Genomic DNA, 15,498 nt, shown 5'->3' on the forward strand with positions numbered 1-15,498 from the left:
CAAAATGACACTTTTTAAATAAGAACATGTCAGTTTTTTAATTTCATGCCAGCCAGTATGGACTGAGAACAATCCACCTGAATAAAGCGACATCATTGCGTTTGTCAGTTTGTGACAGAGCAACACTTGAAGCAGTATAATTGAAACTGGTAGTTTAAGTTCACGTGATTACACGCATTAATTCGGACGAGAGAGAAGTCTCATAAACTAAGAAGAGCTAAAGTTTTTTTTAAGCGAGAATCACTGCGTCATTTCGAAACCTCACCCCAGGTGGTCATGTGAGCAGACATCCTTACGTGAGCAACTTCCTGACATTTAACTCTACTTCCCAACTTTTCCTCGCAACGCAGATTTACAGGTTTACCAGCAATGAATAAGAATATAATTCAAGTCTCTCTGTTGTTGTTAGATATAGGCTGATAACATTCGATAGAAAATAATGTCAGTCGTCGCTGTAAGATCGTTTAAGAAACGGAGCGTACCTAAAGATAAACACTCCGAGAACACCCGATGACCTACTGCACTACATCTGTATTTTAAATGACATTTCATCTTGATCTACATCATTATAATGATCTGTGTTTTGTCTATCTGCTTCTTACTATGGAAAGGTGAGTACACCATTTAAAAACACGAGAGACTTTCGCTTTCATTTAGTGACGTCGTTTTTTGTTTGGGGTTCAAGCGTATAAATTTGCAATTTTAAAATGTTTTGATTATTGAGAGATACATTGCTTAATTTAACTAAAATGTCTAGGTGGTTCAATTGTCCCCAGGCAAGTCTTATTAAAATGCTGATGTTGGCATAACCATTATTATTGTTTCTTTAAACCTTTATTGATATTTGAAAACATGTATACAGAAATATGTAAAAAACAACAATTATTGGAGAAATAAAACTTAAAGTTATAATTTTCAATGAATGAAAAATTTGACATGATTTTCTCACCCTAATGTCCTTGGTAATGTCAGCAGAACAACCATCTTGTTCTCTTTCATACAGTAAGAGCAAATGGAGATGAAGGCAGCAACCTCCAGAAAATGACCCGTTTGAAGTTGTTTAGACAGAAATGAGAAACTGTTTGTTTGTTCTCCAGGTGTGTCTGGTGCTGAAGATGCAGTGAAGTCAGTATCAGTGACGGAGGGAGATTCAGTCACTCTAGATGCTGGTCTTATTGAAACACAGAGGGTTGATCTGATACTGTGGACGTTTGGACCTGAAAGCACTCGTATAGCTCAAATCAATAAAATTATTAATAAGGTCTCATTATACAATGATGCTCTTGATGGGAGATTCAGAGACAGACTGAAGCTGGATGATCAGACCGGATCTCTGACCATCACAAACATCAGAGCTGAACATGCTGGACTTTATCAACTACAGATCTTTGGCGGAAAAGAAGTCCCACCCAAAAAATTCAGTATTATTGTTTCTGGTAAGTATGTTTGCATTTTGTTTGACTTTATTGCATTGAAGTATTGTTCCATACTGTATGTCAGTCCGCAGCAAAACTGTCTGAGAAATTTAAGTTGCCATGGTAACTTTTCTACCGAGCCCATCATTCAATTATCCTAAATGCAAGCTGAACCTGCAGTGTCTGGTTTCTATTGTATAGTGTAAAATGAGACCCGAGTCACAGACTGGTGTATGTAATTTAAGGCAAGCGGCAACCCAAAGAGACAGGGATAGTGTAAATGTTTGGCATTTGAGTAGACGATGTTAAAGGATTAGTTGACTTTCAAATTAATATTTCCCCAAGCTTTACTCTCCCTCAAGCCATCCTAGGTGTGTATGACTTTCTTCTTTCAGATGAACACAATCAGAGTTATATTAATAAATCTCCTGATGCATCCAAGCTTTATAATGGCAGTGAACGGGACCAAAGAGTATGAAGCTCTAGACAGTCCATGATCCATTATAGACGTACTCCACACGGCTGCAGGAGGTCCTTCTGAAGTGAAGTGATGTGTTTGTGTTAAAAAAAATTATATTTAACAAGTTATGAAGTAAAATATCTAGCTTCTGCCAGACCGCCTTCTGTATTTAAGTTACGAAGGAGTAAAACTCTCGCAGTTCAAAAAGCTTACGCTACGCGATGCCAGTTACGTTTTCTTCCTTAGTTAAGTATGGAAGGTGGTCTGGTGGAAGCTAGATATTTTACTTCATGATGTGTTAAATATGGATTTTTTCAAACGCCACTTCAAACGTCATTGTTTGTTTACGCTCTTGTTTCTTGAAGTCATTCATTAGTTCCGCCTTCTCAATGACATCATTAAAATGGCAAATGATAATTGGCTTGTAGTCTGACATGTTTATTGTTCACGACAAGCCAAGAATTTAGGAGTCAAAATCACACAATCTGACAATGTTAATTATTGTTGTCTGTGTTTTCTCTCATATTTTTCAGCTCGTCTGCCTGTTCCTGTCATCAGCAGAGAATGTTCTTCATCATCATCATCATCATCATCATGTTCATTGGTGTGTTCAGCTGTGAATGTGAGTCATGTGACTCTCTCCTGGTACAAAGGAAACAGTTTATTGTCCAGCATCAGTGTGTCTGATCTCAGCATCAGTCTCTCTCTACCTCTGGAGGTGGAATATCAGGATAAAAACACCTACAGCTGTGTGCTGAACAATCCCACCAGCAACCAGACTCAACATCTGGACATCACTCACCTCTGTCACACATGTTCAGGTACGGCAGTGCTGATTTGTTCTGCTCTACATTATTGATACTTATCAAATATATTTCCAGTTCTTAGGTTTCCCATATTTACAACATTACTATTTTTGAAATCTGCACCATTTCAGATCTCAGTTATTGGATATACTCACAAGTTTTGCGTGGTTGTTTTACAGTGGACTGGTCAACGCTCAAAACAGAAAGTGGTTTACAGCTCAGTCATATAGTGCTGATCTGTGTCTTTGTTGGAGTAATTGTCCTAGTCGTTGCTGCTATTGGGATATTCACCTTCCGCAGGAAACGCAGAAATACAAATCAAATGGGTAAGTATGATCTACAGTTATGAAATAGAAAATTTGAGATTTATTGAGAAAAAGAAAGTACATTCAGTCATGAAACTCTAGAGGGCGCAGGCTAATTGGTCCTTTGCATTCAGTCTGCAAGCAATATCACACCATTACTACATGGCATTACTGCAGCCAGTGAGATTGCTTGCTCAATATTTAAAGGTCCACTGAAGTGCCTTAAAACGCAGAGCTTTATTCATTGTGTTGACGTAATTTCCAATGAAACAGGGCGGGATACATCTAGAAGCCCCTCCCCCTTTTCAAATAGCCAGTAGCGGTTCGCCTAGATCACAGCTTGACCAGAGCCGTTGAGCTCGTAAAACCCAATTTTCCTCATAATCTCAGACTGTTTCTCCTCCACATTGCTTTAAATATAGCATTGTTTGTGGAATTCAAATGTGTCCAAACGTTTTGTGGTCTGTGCCGACACACACATATGATTCGCTCTGTGCTCTCGTGTCTCTGGACTGGAGCAGACTGTGCACGTGCTGCAGCGGTTCACGTGACACTAAAGCAAAAAACGGACTTCAATTGTGTATATTTACACTGTCTTAATCATTCCCTATCCTCTATCTAGTGCACTATGTGCCATTCACTATATAGAAAGTAGTAAATGTGTGAACAAATGTCCGATTTAGCCGTAAGTTTAAACCGTTTGATATAGTGTGGGAGGGGGCGGGATTTCAGATTCTAGAGATATCTCCTACATGCAAATTTTGTCATTGTTTTGGAGCACACCAGCTTATTCATAACCTTAAGGCTAACATATGCTTACTAAAAGCGAAAAAAACCCTCAAAGTTTGATTTCAGGGGGTCTTTAAATAGTCTGGTTCAGTGTTTGATCTACAGCAGTGGCTTTCAAACCTGTCCTGGTGGAGCAGCAACCCTGAACATTTTGTATGTCTCTCTATTTCTGACACACCCAGTCTCTACTAATGAGGGAGACATACAAAACGTGCAGGCCTGCTGGTACTTCAGGGCTGGTTTGAGAACCACTGCTTTAGGGCAAAGTTCCCAACCACGTTCTCTTTGACCAAACACACCTGATTCAGATCATCAGCTCATTAGTAGAGACTCCAAGACCTGAAATGGGTGTGTCAGACAAAAGGAGACATGCAAAATATCAATAATATTTCAGGAATGTGGTTGGGAACAACTGCTTTAGGGTATAGTAGTGGGAAGTTCAGATCATTTACTACCTCGGATCTTTGAATCTCGTTCATCAAAATGAACAAATCTTTATTCAAGTCATTTCAGCATAATATAATTAAAATGTTACATGTTAATGGTCAAATTTCACAACACATCTACTTATGTAACGTTTTTAGAATATGAAAAAAATATAAATAAATAGAATCGGGAAAAAATGATGCAACCAAGGCCAAGTAACATAAATGATTAATTCATTGCTTAGCTGGGTCATCAGGCTATGCTGTTAGTTTACCTCACCTCCCGATTTGAGTCTCTCATTCTTTTGCCACGTCACATGCCCATAGCTGAGCTATGCAGTCTGTCTGTACCGGATACAGAATTGATTAGTTAATCTCTCGGGTCTTCGGTTTTAGTCGTTCATTCATCCCATGACAGTCCCGTAGGCTAAAGCTCTGCAGTCGGTACCGGGGCTGTCACGGGATGAACGAACGACTCAGACACAAACCCGAAGACTCGACGTGAACTAATCATTTTGAGTACAGAACCTATAGGATGCTGCATGTGTGTAGTCAACTCAAAATGAATCACTCTCTGAAACAACTTGTTGTTCCTGAGTCATACTAAAGATTCGTTCAAAATAGTGTCCTGGGGTGCTTCTCATTTCTTAGTTGTGTATCCTCGTTTCCTTTCCTTGCATCTTAGCTCTAACCCCCTTAGGATGCGAGGGAAAGATACACCTGTGTATCCTCACTCATGACTCCACAGGAAGCTTCCTCGCTCCTCATTCCTCATGGTGCAGTTAGAGAATTGAGATGTCCTTCACGATGGTTGAGGTCGATCGGTCTCTGTGTCATGGGCTGGGGGACGGAGGAGCGGGGAAATGAGGAATCATCGATTTGAGTATTGAGAAGCACCCCTGCAGCACCCTATCAGAGTTCCTCTGAAATCCTCCACCTGCAGTTCCATCTGCCATCAAGATATCTATTGCAACATATCTTACATTCTTACAGCAGCGTGTCTGTGTATGTTTTAGTAGTAGCAAGTCCATACTTGCTTTGCAACAGCATTAGCATAGCAGATCTAGTCTGCCAAGAACAAATACATTAATATCGTCATATTTAATAACATGCTAAAACTAGTTAGAGAGTTGCTGAAATATTTTAAATGCTTCCAGTAATCATTTTCTGCAGAATAGATACCAGCTGCTCTTTCTTTCGCTGTCGAAGAGATGAGAGAGAGAGAGTCGACACACAAACCCTCCTCCTCTCACTCACTCATTTCATTTGCTCTGGATTAATATTGTTGCTGTTACAGGGTTTGCATTTTGATGTGGGATTGCACATAATTTTACTTATTCCTGCAGATTTTGTGCTCACACCCAAAGTGCGTCACATAAAGCCAACTCTCAGTACTAAATTGAGTGCTTTTTCATTTCTTATTGTGCTTAAATAGTCGAATACACACAAAATAATATCAAAATGCCGGTCTTGGTGAGTATCCATGTAAACACAGTCAGTTATGTTGTAAGTGAATGTAAACAGTTGAGAAAGAAAGCGCATGTGTAACAGTATAATGGATCCGTGCATCAGGTCTTAAAGTGACAGCAGCCTAATAAACCTGCTGCCAAATTATGAGATCATATATCAAAACTGGCTAGTGAAAATGCTGAGTGGCTGTTAACTTTGGAAAACCACTAGCCACAGAAGCTGGTGAGCAAAAATATATATAAACAATAATCTTTTCTTACCTTTTGTTTAAGCAGGACGAAGTCCTGGGCAAGACACTGAGCTGAATAATGGTAAGATACTGTTACTGAGTCTATTCTGTCATCCATCAACATTACAATTTCTAATCTCTATCTCCATTCCAGTTTGTTCAGCTGATGAGGTCATTCTGGAGAAAGTTGAACTGAAGACGGTGTCGGTGACGGTGGGAGAGTCTGTCACTCTAAACACCGGCGTCACTGAAATACAAGGTTTTGATGTGCTACACTGGAGGTTTGGAAAATCAGGCGCAGATGACACAAATCCGTTTGTTGTCATTGCCAGACTGAATGAACTGAACAATAGTGGTTGTTATAATCATGATGAGAGTTTTAAAGACAGAATACACCTGGATAGAGTACACCTGGATCAAAACACTGGATATCTCACAATCAGTGACATCAAACCTACAGACTTTGGAATTTACAAACTAAATATCACCAGGAATGGACAAAATATGATCTCCAAGACATTTCTTGTCCAAGGTGAGCATCTCAAATCTGTCAGTGTAACAAAGATTGAACAATTCATACATTTTACTGGATTTATTGGCTAAATTTGGCAAACAGTTCCCATATTGCATTAAAATATTATTAAATCATCTAGTGCAGGAGATGATAATGCAGTGCATTTTTCTTAAAGCTTCATTAATCATATCAATATTTAATATTTAATGGCAAGTGAAAAGATCATATTTCAGTCAATCAATTGCCAAATATGAGCTAAACATTTAAAATATGCAGTGATAAATAAAAGTCCTTTTAGTCTCTTTTGCACTGTTTTTGTTCTGTTTTTGTATGTTTTAGGCATATATTTGAATTATGATCACTAGATGAAGATGTTTGACAGATTTTGACACTATCTTACAGATTCTTCAGAAAGCAGAGAAGATGCATCAGAGGAGACAAACTCACTGTTGAAGAACGGACAGATCACTGAAAACACGTGTCTATAGTGACATTATCCCTGTGTGCTTTTACAAGCCTTTAAATCGATCAAATGTGTTTGAAATGAATGCTTCATACCTGTGAAAGGTACAACGGGAAAGGGTTTGTTTTACACTATCATGTTTTTTGGTTATTTTTAAAGTTGATGAAATGTATTACCATTAAAGTGATCTTGTCTGTTATGCAGATATTCATTATGTATATTTTATGTCTGATACATTGTATTGTTAGTTACTGTTTTGAACAATGTTAAAGAGATAGTTCACCCAAAAATTTAAAATTCTGTCATCATTTACTCACCCTAATGTTGTTTCAAATTCATACGGGTTTATAACAACTTGAGGGTGAATAAATGACAGAATTTTCATTTTTGAGTGAACTATCTCTTTAATGAACAGAAGAACACAGTGTTTGGATGTGTTCTGTCCTCTAGTGGACAATCAGTATGTTGGGAATGTGGGTTTGATTACAGTTTTATAATGTTAAAGAGAGGCTGCATTTTAAGTCGCATTAAAAACAAAACATGGATTTATTTTTATAACATTTTAATATTAATAAAAACACGCCTTTTAAGTAATGATGTACGTCAAGTGCTGTCTCAACTGTCTTAGTTGGTAAGTATATCTATTTAATTTGCATCCTTGTTTAATTTGCAGTAGAATTACTCATGATAATATAAATGTTCACTTTACGCAGAGTAAGTTATAATTATTAATCTGCATTTCTGAAGACATAAAAACATTAGTTTGACTTTGAACTTTGAATTATTGCTGGCGCTTCCCTTTCTAACACACCCAATCACTGAGTCAAATGTCAAAACGTTGTTTGATTTGGCGTTGTCAGCTACTTCCGGTGTGGGGAATTCATCTGATCCGTTTATGAATCCCAATGGATTTGCGTCCTCATATGAAACGCGGATTTAATAATGATTAAGAAGAGTCACAAATTATTTTTTTCACTCGTGTAAACTCGTATAAATCTATCGATCTGTAGTCAGTTAAATATAATAAACTCATAAAAGTGGAATAATGATGTTAATCGCTCGTTTAGAAACAGCTCTGTGACATCGAACAAACAGACTCGACGGAAAACTTTAATAACTGCAATAGACAATTTTTCACTTGTTTTTTACTCGCATGCACAGAAATATGCTGTTTGTTTTCATTTTCGCCGGGTTACTCGTGGACGGTGAGTAGATTTAAATGGTTAATATTTACTCCCAGGTGAAAAAAAAGTACATTTCAATACTGTACTTAAAGTGCTCTATTTTCGTGCACTAATTTTGTACTTAATATAAAAATTCTTCTTTAGTACATCTTAAGATAATATATAGAACATCTAAGTGTACTCAACTGTGATATTTTGAGACAGTATGAATATGAACTAAAAATGTATTTAGATACTACTTATAGTACATTTGAACCATGATTTGAACCCATAGTGGTAACTAAATGTATTTGCAAAATACAGAGATAGTATATTAAATACACATTTAAGTTCATATTTCATGCTGTCTCAAAATAGCACAGTTGAAGATGTTCTTAATATTATCTTAAGAAGTACTAAAGAAGAATTTTTAGTATATTAAAGGTGTCCTCGAATAAAAAAATTAATTTATCTTGGCATAGTTGAATAACAAGAGTTCAGTACATGGAAATGACATACAGTGAGTCTCAAACATCATTGTTTCCTTCTTATATAAATCTCATTTGTTTAAAAGACCTCCGAAGAACAGGCGAATCTCAACATAACACCGACTGTTACGTAACAGTCGGGGTGTACGCCCCAATATTTGCATATGCCAGCCCATGTTCCCAACATTATGAAAGGCATTAGACAAGGGCAGCCAGTATTAAAGGTGATAAAGAGGATTTTTTTGTCGACTGAGAATCCAAAGACTGTTAGTGAGTTTTTGAAATGAGCGCATGCGTAAGGAACGCCTCCCAAAACTCCTGCACGAGTGTTGGAACACGAGTGTTTACCACCGGCATTCGCTGTGTCGTGTTAGTGGATTCATTATGTCAGACTCACCGCAGGTAACTCATGATCTGCAGTTGTTACTCCTGTCTCCGGACAAAAACATTGCATGCGGCGTCTGTGGAGTGTGGAAAGTTACTGGAGCGCGCAGCCGCATTCGTCTCTCACGAGGATCGTCATGGCAGTGAATTACAAGCCAGAGGGCCAAACGATTGGCTGATGTTTTTAAGGCCCTACCTCGTGCACAGATGATGTATATTAATATTATTACTTTCAGTGCACCTAATAAATAGTCTTTTATCAGTTAGTAAAGACAGTTTCAAGTAATATTGCAAAAATGTATAAAACAAAACATCCTATTTAGCACCTTTAACATCTGGAGCTGCACACAGCTGAATCAACAGAGCAAGAAGAGAACAATAGCGAACAATGGCAGATGGAGCAATAATAACTGACATGACCCATGATATCATAATATTTTTAGTGATATTTGTAAATTGTCTTTCTAAATGTTTCGTTAGCATGCTGCTAATGTACTGTTAAATGTGGTTAAAGTTACCATCGTTTCTTACTGTATTCACGGAGACAAGAGCCGTCGCTATTTTCATTATTAAACACTTGCAGTCTGTATAATTCATAAACACAACTTCATTCTTTATAAATCTCTCCAACAGTGTAGCATTAGCCGTTAGCCACGGAGCACAGCCTCAAACTCATTCAGAATCAAATGTAAACAATATAACAGTATATATATACAATATACAATACTCACATAATCCGACGCATGCATGACGAACACTTTGTAAAGATCCATTTGAGGGTTATATTAGCGGTGTAAACTTTGTTTAGACACTGTTTAAGGCAAGCGCGAGCTCCATGGGCAGAGAGCACGAGATTTAAAGGGGCCACACAGCATAAATCAGCGCATATTTAATGATGCCCCAAAATAGGCAGTTAAAAAAATTAAGTTAAAAAAATCTATGGGGTATTTTGAGCTGAAACTTCACAGACACATTCAGGGGACACCTTAGACTTATATTACATCTTGTAAAAAAACGTTCGATGGCATCTTTAAGTTCAAAAATAGTGCACGAAAATAGAGCACTTTAAGTATATTATTGAAATGTACTTTTTTCACATGGGCTTTCACTGTGCAAACTTTAACTAAATATTAATACTGTCGATGTTTTGGGGGGCTGACTCAAAATTTGTCTTGGTGGTGTAAAATAAATTCTTGTATTACAGGTGCAGTTTTTTTTTTTTTTTTAATGTATGAAATATATATATATGTTAATGCAATAATTTAAGCACATCCTTTAAATTCTTCACTTAAATTCAAAATAACTAACAATTTCATGCATAACCATTTTAATTCAGCTCAAAATATCTTACATTGGGTGTCTTTGCTTTGATATTTCATGACTCTTACCACTAGATGGAGCAAATAAGCTGTTCCAGTTCTATTCAGTATGCATTCAGAGACAAATGTTGACATTATAAATATACTTTTAGTAAAGTTTTAGCATTTTTAGTTTTAGTTTTTTCCATTTGTCCTGCAGCATTCCTTGCATTCCATTCATTCCTATGGGGGTCAAATTGACCCGCGAGGGAAGGATTTGTTACTATTTTAAATTCAACCACAAAATTCCTCGAATTCAGTCAAAATGTTTTGTGTGTGTGTTTGTGGTTTAAGTGCAACAAAATTCCTGGGGTCTTGGACCACTCTAATGAACACTCAATTTTTAAAAAATGAGTTTCGGGTCAAAATTACCTGCGGGAAGAATTTAAAAAAATGATATTCTTTCATCATTTCCACACTCATGATGTTCCAATCGTTTCTACTTTATTTCTTCTGTGGAACACAAAACTGAGTTCTCTGTCTGAGAAGCTCTCTCTGTTCCTCAGGTGTGTTTGGTGTTACAGGTGGAGTGAAGTCAGTGTCAGTGATGGAGGGAGAGTCTGTCACTTTATACTGTGATGTTACTGAAATTCAGAAAGCTGATCTGATACTGTGGACGTTTGGACCTGACAGCACTCGTATAGCTCAAATCAACAGATCGGCCAATAAGGTCTCGTTATATAATGATGTTCTTGATGGGAGATTCAGAGACAGACTACATCTGGACAAGACTGGATCTCTGACCATCACAAACACCAGAACTGAACACAGCGGCGTTTATGAACTACAGACCTTTGGTGGAAATGAGGCACCACCGAAGAAATTCAGTATTATTGTTTCTGGTGAGTCTTTCTGGATGCATTAGGTTTGATTTCATTGCATTGCAGCGTCGATCCAATGAAGAGTGAAATGCGTTATTCTCTCATGATTCCAGCTCCTCTGCCCGTTCCTGATATTATCAGAGACTGTTCATTATCAGAAAAATCACCAAAGCAGAATTGTTCACTGTTGTGTTCAGCTGTGAATGTGGGTCATGTGACTCTCTCCTGGTACAAAGGAAACAGTTTATTGTCCAGCATCAGTGTGTCTGATCTCAGCATCAGTCTCTCTCTACCTCTGGAGGTGGAATATCAGGATAAAAACACCTACAGCTGTGTGCTGAACAATCCCATCAGCAACCAGACTCAACATCTGGACATCACTCACCTCTGTCACACATGTGCAGGTACCTCTAGTCTCAGACTCTCTGATAGAGCTTTATTAATGATATTAATATCAGTGATTCAGTTGCAATACTATTATCTCTCTTTCCATTATAGCACCAGGTTTGTCTGCAGGTGAAATAGCGCTGGTTTGTGTTTGTGCTCTGATTGTGGCTGCTGTTTTGTGTGGTTTTTACTATTATCATCAACGCAAGACGTCTAAACAAGCAGATCAAGGGGGTATGTGTTACCTAGAGCTGATTTCACAAAAGAAACATACAAGCTTTATCCTGCAAAATATAGTTTTGTAAGAGAGTTTGAATGTACTTCGACTTCATTCTTTGAATTAAGTGATTATTTTTATACAGATCAACCTGATGAAGAACATATTCTGCTAACCAATGGTGAGATACAATTTAACTCAAGTTTTAACTACTCTTGAGTTTAAGATGTGGCTTTACTCTGTCCACTGAGGCACTAAACATCTTAAAGACTACTTTAAGAGAGACAAAGTTTATAGATGAAGAAAGGCTTCATTGAATTAAATGAAAAATGAAAAAAACTCCCCCTCAAGTTGTTCCAAACCACAATTAGTTTTTCTTCTGCTGAACACAAAAGAAGATAGTTTACCTCCGGTTTCACATACAAAGCTTAAAGGATTAGTTCACTTTCAAATGAAAATTAGCCCAAGATTTACTCACTCTCAAGCCATCCTAGGTGTATATTACTTTCATCTTTCTGATGAACACAATCAGAGTTCTATCAAATATCCTGATGCATCCGAGCTTTATAATGGCAGTGAACTGGATCAATGAGTATGAAGCTCTAGAACGTCCATCCATTCACATCCATCCTTCATAAACATAACATGAAAAGTTACTGGAAACACTGGGGATGCTGATCAGCCAAATGATGGTAAAATTACTTTCTCTGATGATCATTATTGGGCTATAATGAGTAATTGACTATATCTTAAAACTGCAAAGTTTAAACTATAACCAGCAGGATATTTTGAATTTAGCGTCAACGACAGAAATTACGATATTATCTAAAATGACTGTTGAAAGTAAATGTGGACAGTCAAGTTTTGGTCACATTTACTGTTGTACTGTGTTTGCTGGCGAAATCCATTTGGGAATTTTGCGTGGGGCAAAATATTCCCACTCGCAAATTTTACATCTTGTTCAGTTGATCACTGAAATTAGTCTTGTTGACGGACAAAAAGTTGCTTGGTTTGAATGAGACTTTTGTCTGAGCTTCAATTCAATCATTGCAACTCTACTGACAATGAACTTTTCCACTCTGAAACTTCACTAATGTGACCGCATGTTGTTTGTTGTACAAGTGATCACAGCTACATGACAGATCCTGTTTGTTCTTCAGGTGTGTTCAGTGAGAAAGATGAAATTAAGTCATTGTCCGTGATTGAGGGAGAATCTCTCACGCTATACACTGATGTCACTGAAATCCAGGAAAATGAGCGGATATGCTGGAAGTTTGCTGATTCAGAAGAACGCCATTGTGCTGAATTTGTTGTCATCGCTAAGTGGGATAAACCGAACAATGAGGAATACTTATATAATGAAGAAAGATTCAAAGACTGTTTGAAACTGGACCACAAAACTGGATCTCTCACCATCTCTAACATCACACCTAAACATTATGGACATTATAAACTACAGATCACCTGCGACGGACAGAATATCTCAAAGACGTTCAGCGTTGTTGCCTATGTGAGTAAGTTGAGTCCTTCAAAGAAATACTTGTTTTACTATCTGTAACGTATAATCTATTAGTTATAGCAAATGGATGTGATGTGAAAGAAATGAATACAGTGGTTCTTTGCATCTTCTTTTTAAACCAAGAGACATGTTTTTTTTTTTTTTTTTTTTTCTGGCTGCTTTGTCAGTGTCAGTTCATTGTCTATAGTACAAATCATACCATAATATTCCTCAGTGCAACACAAATTAATATTATCAGTTAGCCTGTTGTAGTGAAGGCGGCTATAGTGCTAATTAATTTCATTTTTCCTGTTTTTACCACCTTCTATTCGTCTGCTTTTTCTTGCAGGTTCCAATGGCAAGACAAGGGACGCTCCAGAGGAGTCAAACCCGCCCTTGAAAACAGAAGAGGAGCATATAAAACACTGGAATATAATCCACATCTATTCAATCGTCATTTCAATTCCCAAATTATGACGTAAACCACAATGGACTTCTGTAACAAAAGATGGGATTCTCCATGATTTTGCTTATTGGCTGGCATATTTCCCCCTTTGACTGTTTTCCCCTGCTGTCTTCTCACACTAAACATTGCAAATGAATAGCACCTATTTTTAAATAAAAATAGACCCTTTTCACATTTCTGTGCTTTTCAGAAATAGAAGTCATCATATATAGCGGTGAATGAGGGACTACATTAAATTTATTTTGTGCAAATAGCAAAAAACTCCACAATAGTGTTTTCATAACTTTCAAAAAGAGGGTAAAAATAGAGAGTGATTGATAACGGCAGTCAGAAGAGAGAAAGATGTCATTTTTACCCTCACTCTTACAGCTGCCCTAATAGAAACACCTTCACAGCAGCGTTAAATAGTTTTTTTGTAATTTAATCCAATTGTAATATAATACTAAATATAGTGTTATAAATTTACATACATTTAAAAAAAAAAATGAAAATATAAAAAACTTTGCAGGATTTACGAGACCGTTAAAATGCATTATCAAAGTTTTTGTGAAGTGAAGAAAAAGTGAAAGACTTTTTCTATGTCGAAAGGCATATTTCTCTCAAATATTGTTCACAATTCTGTGTTAGTGAGCACTTCTCCTTTGCCGAGATAATCCATCCACCTCACAGGTGTGGCATATCAAGACACAGCATGATTACTGCACAGGTGTGCCTTAGGATGGCCACAAAAAAAAGGCATTCCTCAGTTCCTATGGAAGTCTATGGGAGTGTCGCAACTCTGTTTTTAAAATGTTTCCCAAACACCGATGTAACTCGCTGCTTTACTACTATAGTACGATGCATCTCGAACAAATCAACTAGCTAGTCATGACTGTTTCCCGAAACCGTATTTTCGCAAACATGTCGTTCAACCACGTTGGTGAATGACGTCATGCAGGTGGTGAGTAATAACTTCTTTAAAGGGGCTCTATGTAAGATTTTTACTTTAATAAAGCATAAAAATACCCCAATATGTTTGCAGATATTTAGGAAACATGCTAAGTTCACCTACTTGTTCCTCAGAAAAACAATGCTACAACCAGACATTCTACTTTGAAATGTGTGTTCCGTGTCTGTCATTGTTTTGGTCTGTGCGAAACCGTGTGCTGCAGTTTATCCAATAGTATTTAGACATCACAGGTTGCCAGTTGGCGGAAAACGCCACGTATTGCAGCCGTGGAAACCTGACCTAAAAAGCCTCAGCATCCATCTAAAAATCTCTATGAGCGACAGCATATTAAAACACAGATAAATCAACTCATCAGCTTACAGTGTGTAAGTCTCCTCAGCTTTCATTGTCAATTGCACTCCCTATTGTTGTGTGTCCTCAAGCTGGCCACCCGCATCTTTGAAGGAGGGGGCGGGCCAAACAATATTTTGAATTTGGACTGCAGTACCTATTTTGACCACTGGGTGTCATTTCTACATAGAGCTCCTTTAAATGAATCCGTTTGAGATCGAATTAATGCAAGACTTTTTGCTATAAATTACGGACATGGCATTAGAGGACTAATTCAAATTTTCCTGTTATTTTGCTTTATTTCTAGATTAAATCAAATGCTTGTTCTTGCGTACTAGAGCGCGTAGCTACGTACCAAAAATGGTGCTTTAAATCTCTTGACAAACTAAAATAGGCCTATATAAATGACATTTGTATATATTTTAAATAAAAAATATGCATATAAATATACACAAAGAGCGCCCCCTGCTGGCCTTCACTAACTGCTTTCAGCAGCAACATAAACTTTAATTCATAATTTGAAAAAGCTGCACCTTCTACGAGTACTCACGTCTTTTACAT

The 15,498-nt window shown here is 37.3% G+C and overlaps 1 protein-coding gene across 8 annotated transcripts; it reads left to right on the forward strand.

Annotated features, from left to right (window-relative positions):
* The first annotated feature begins 184 nt into the window (after window positions 1–184).
* LOC137028015 (CD48 antigen-like) lies at window positions 185–13,789 on the forward strand. 8 transcript variants are annotated; one of them, XM_067396686.1, is made up of 7 exons: window positions 185–611; window positions 1,098–1,436; window positions 2,409–2,696; window positions 11,589–11,711; window positions 11,840–11,875; window positions 12,855–13,208; window positions 13,542–13,789. In XM_067396686.1, exons 1-7 carry the CDS (start codon window positions 572–574, stop codon window positions 13,667–13,669), a joined length of 1,308 nt encoding a protein of 435 aa, XP_067252787.1. In that variant the 5' UTR covers window positions 185–571; the 3' UTR covers window positions 13,670–13,789. The 8 variants fall into 8 exon arrangements, with proteins under 8 accessions (XP_067252787.1, XP_067252785.1, XP_067252786.1 ...); XM_067396684.1 differs by lacking the exons at window positions 11,589–11,711; window positions 11,840–11,875; window positions 12,855–13,208; window positions 13,542–13,789 and adding exons at window positions 2,861–3,007; window positions 5,943–5,981; window positions 6,054–6,431; window positions 6,816–7,603 and having other exon boundaries at window positions 214–611; XM_067396685.1 differs by lacking the exons at window positions 11,589–11,711; window positions 11,840–11,875; window positions 12,855–13,208; window positions 13,542–13,789 and adding exons at window positions 2,861–3,007; window positions 5,946–5,981; window positions 6,054–6,431; window positions 6,816–7,603 and having other exon boundaries at window positions 214–611.
* The last annotated feature ends 1,709 nt before the right edge of the window (window positions 13,790–15,498 follow it).

This window comes from Chanodichthys erythropterus, chromosome 10 (assembly GCF_024489055.1).
Source record: "Chanodichthys erythropterus isolate Z2021 chromosome 10, ASM2448905v1, whole genome shotgun sequence".
Taxonomy (NCBI): Eukaryota; Metazoa; Chordata; class Actinopteri; order Cypriniformes; family Xenocyprididae; genus Chanodichthys; species Chanodichthys erythropterus.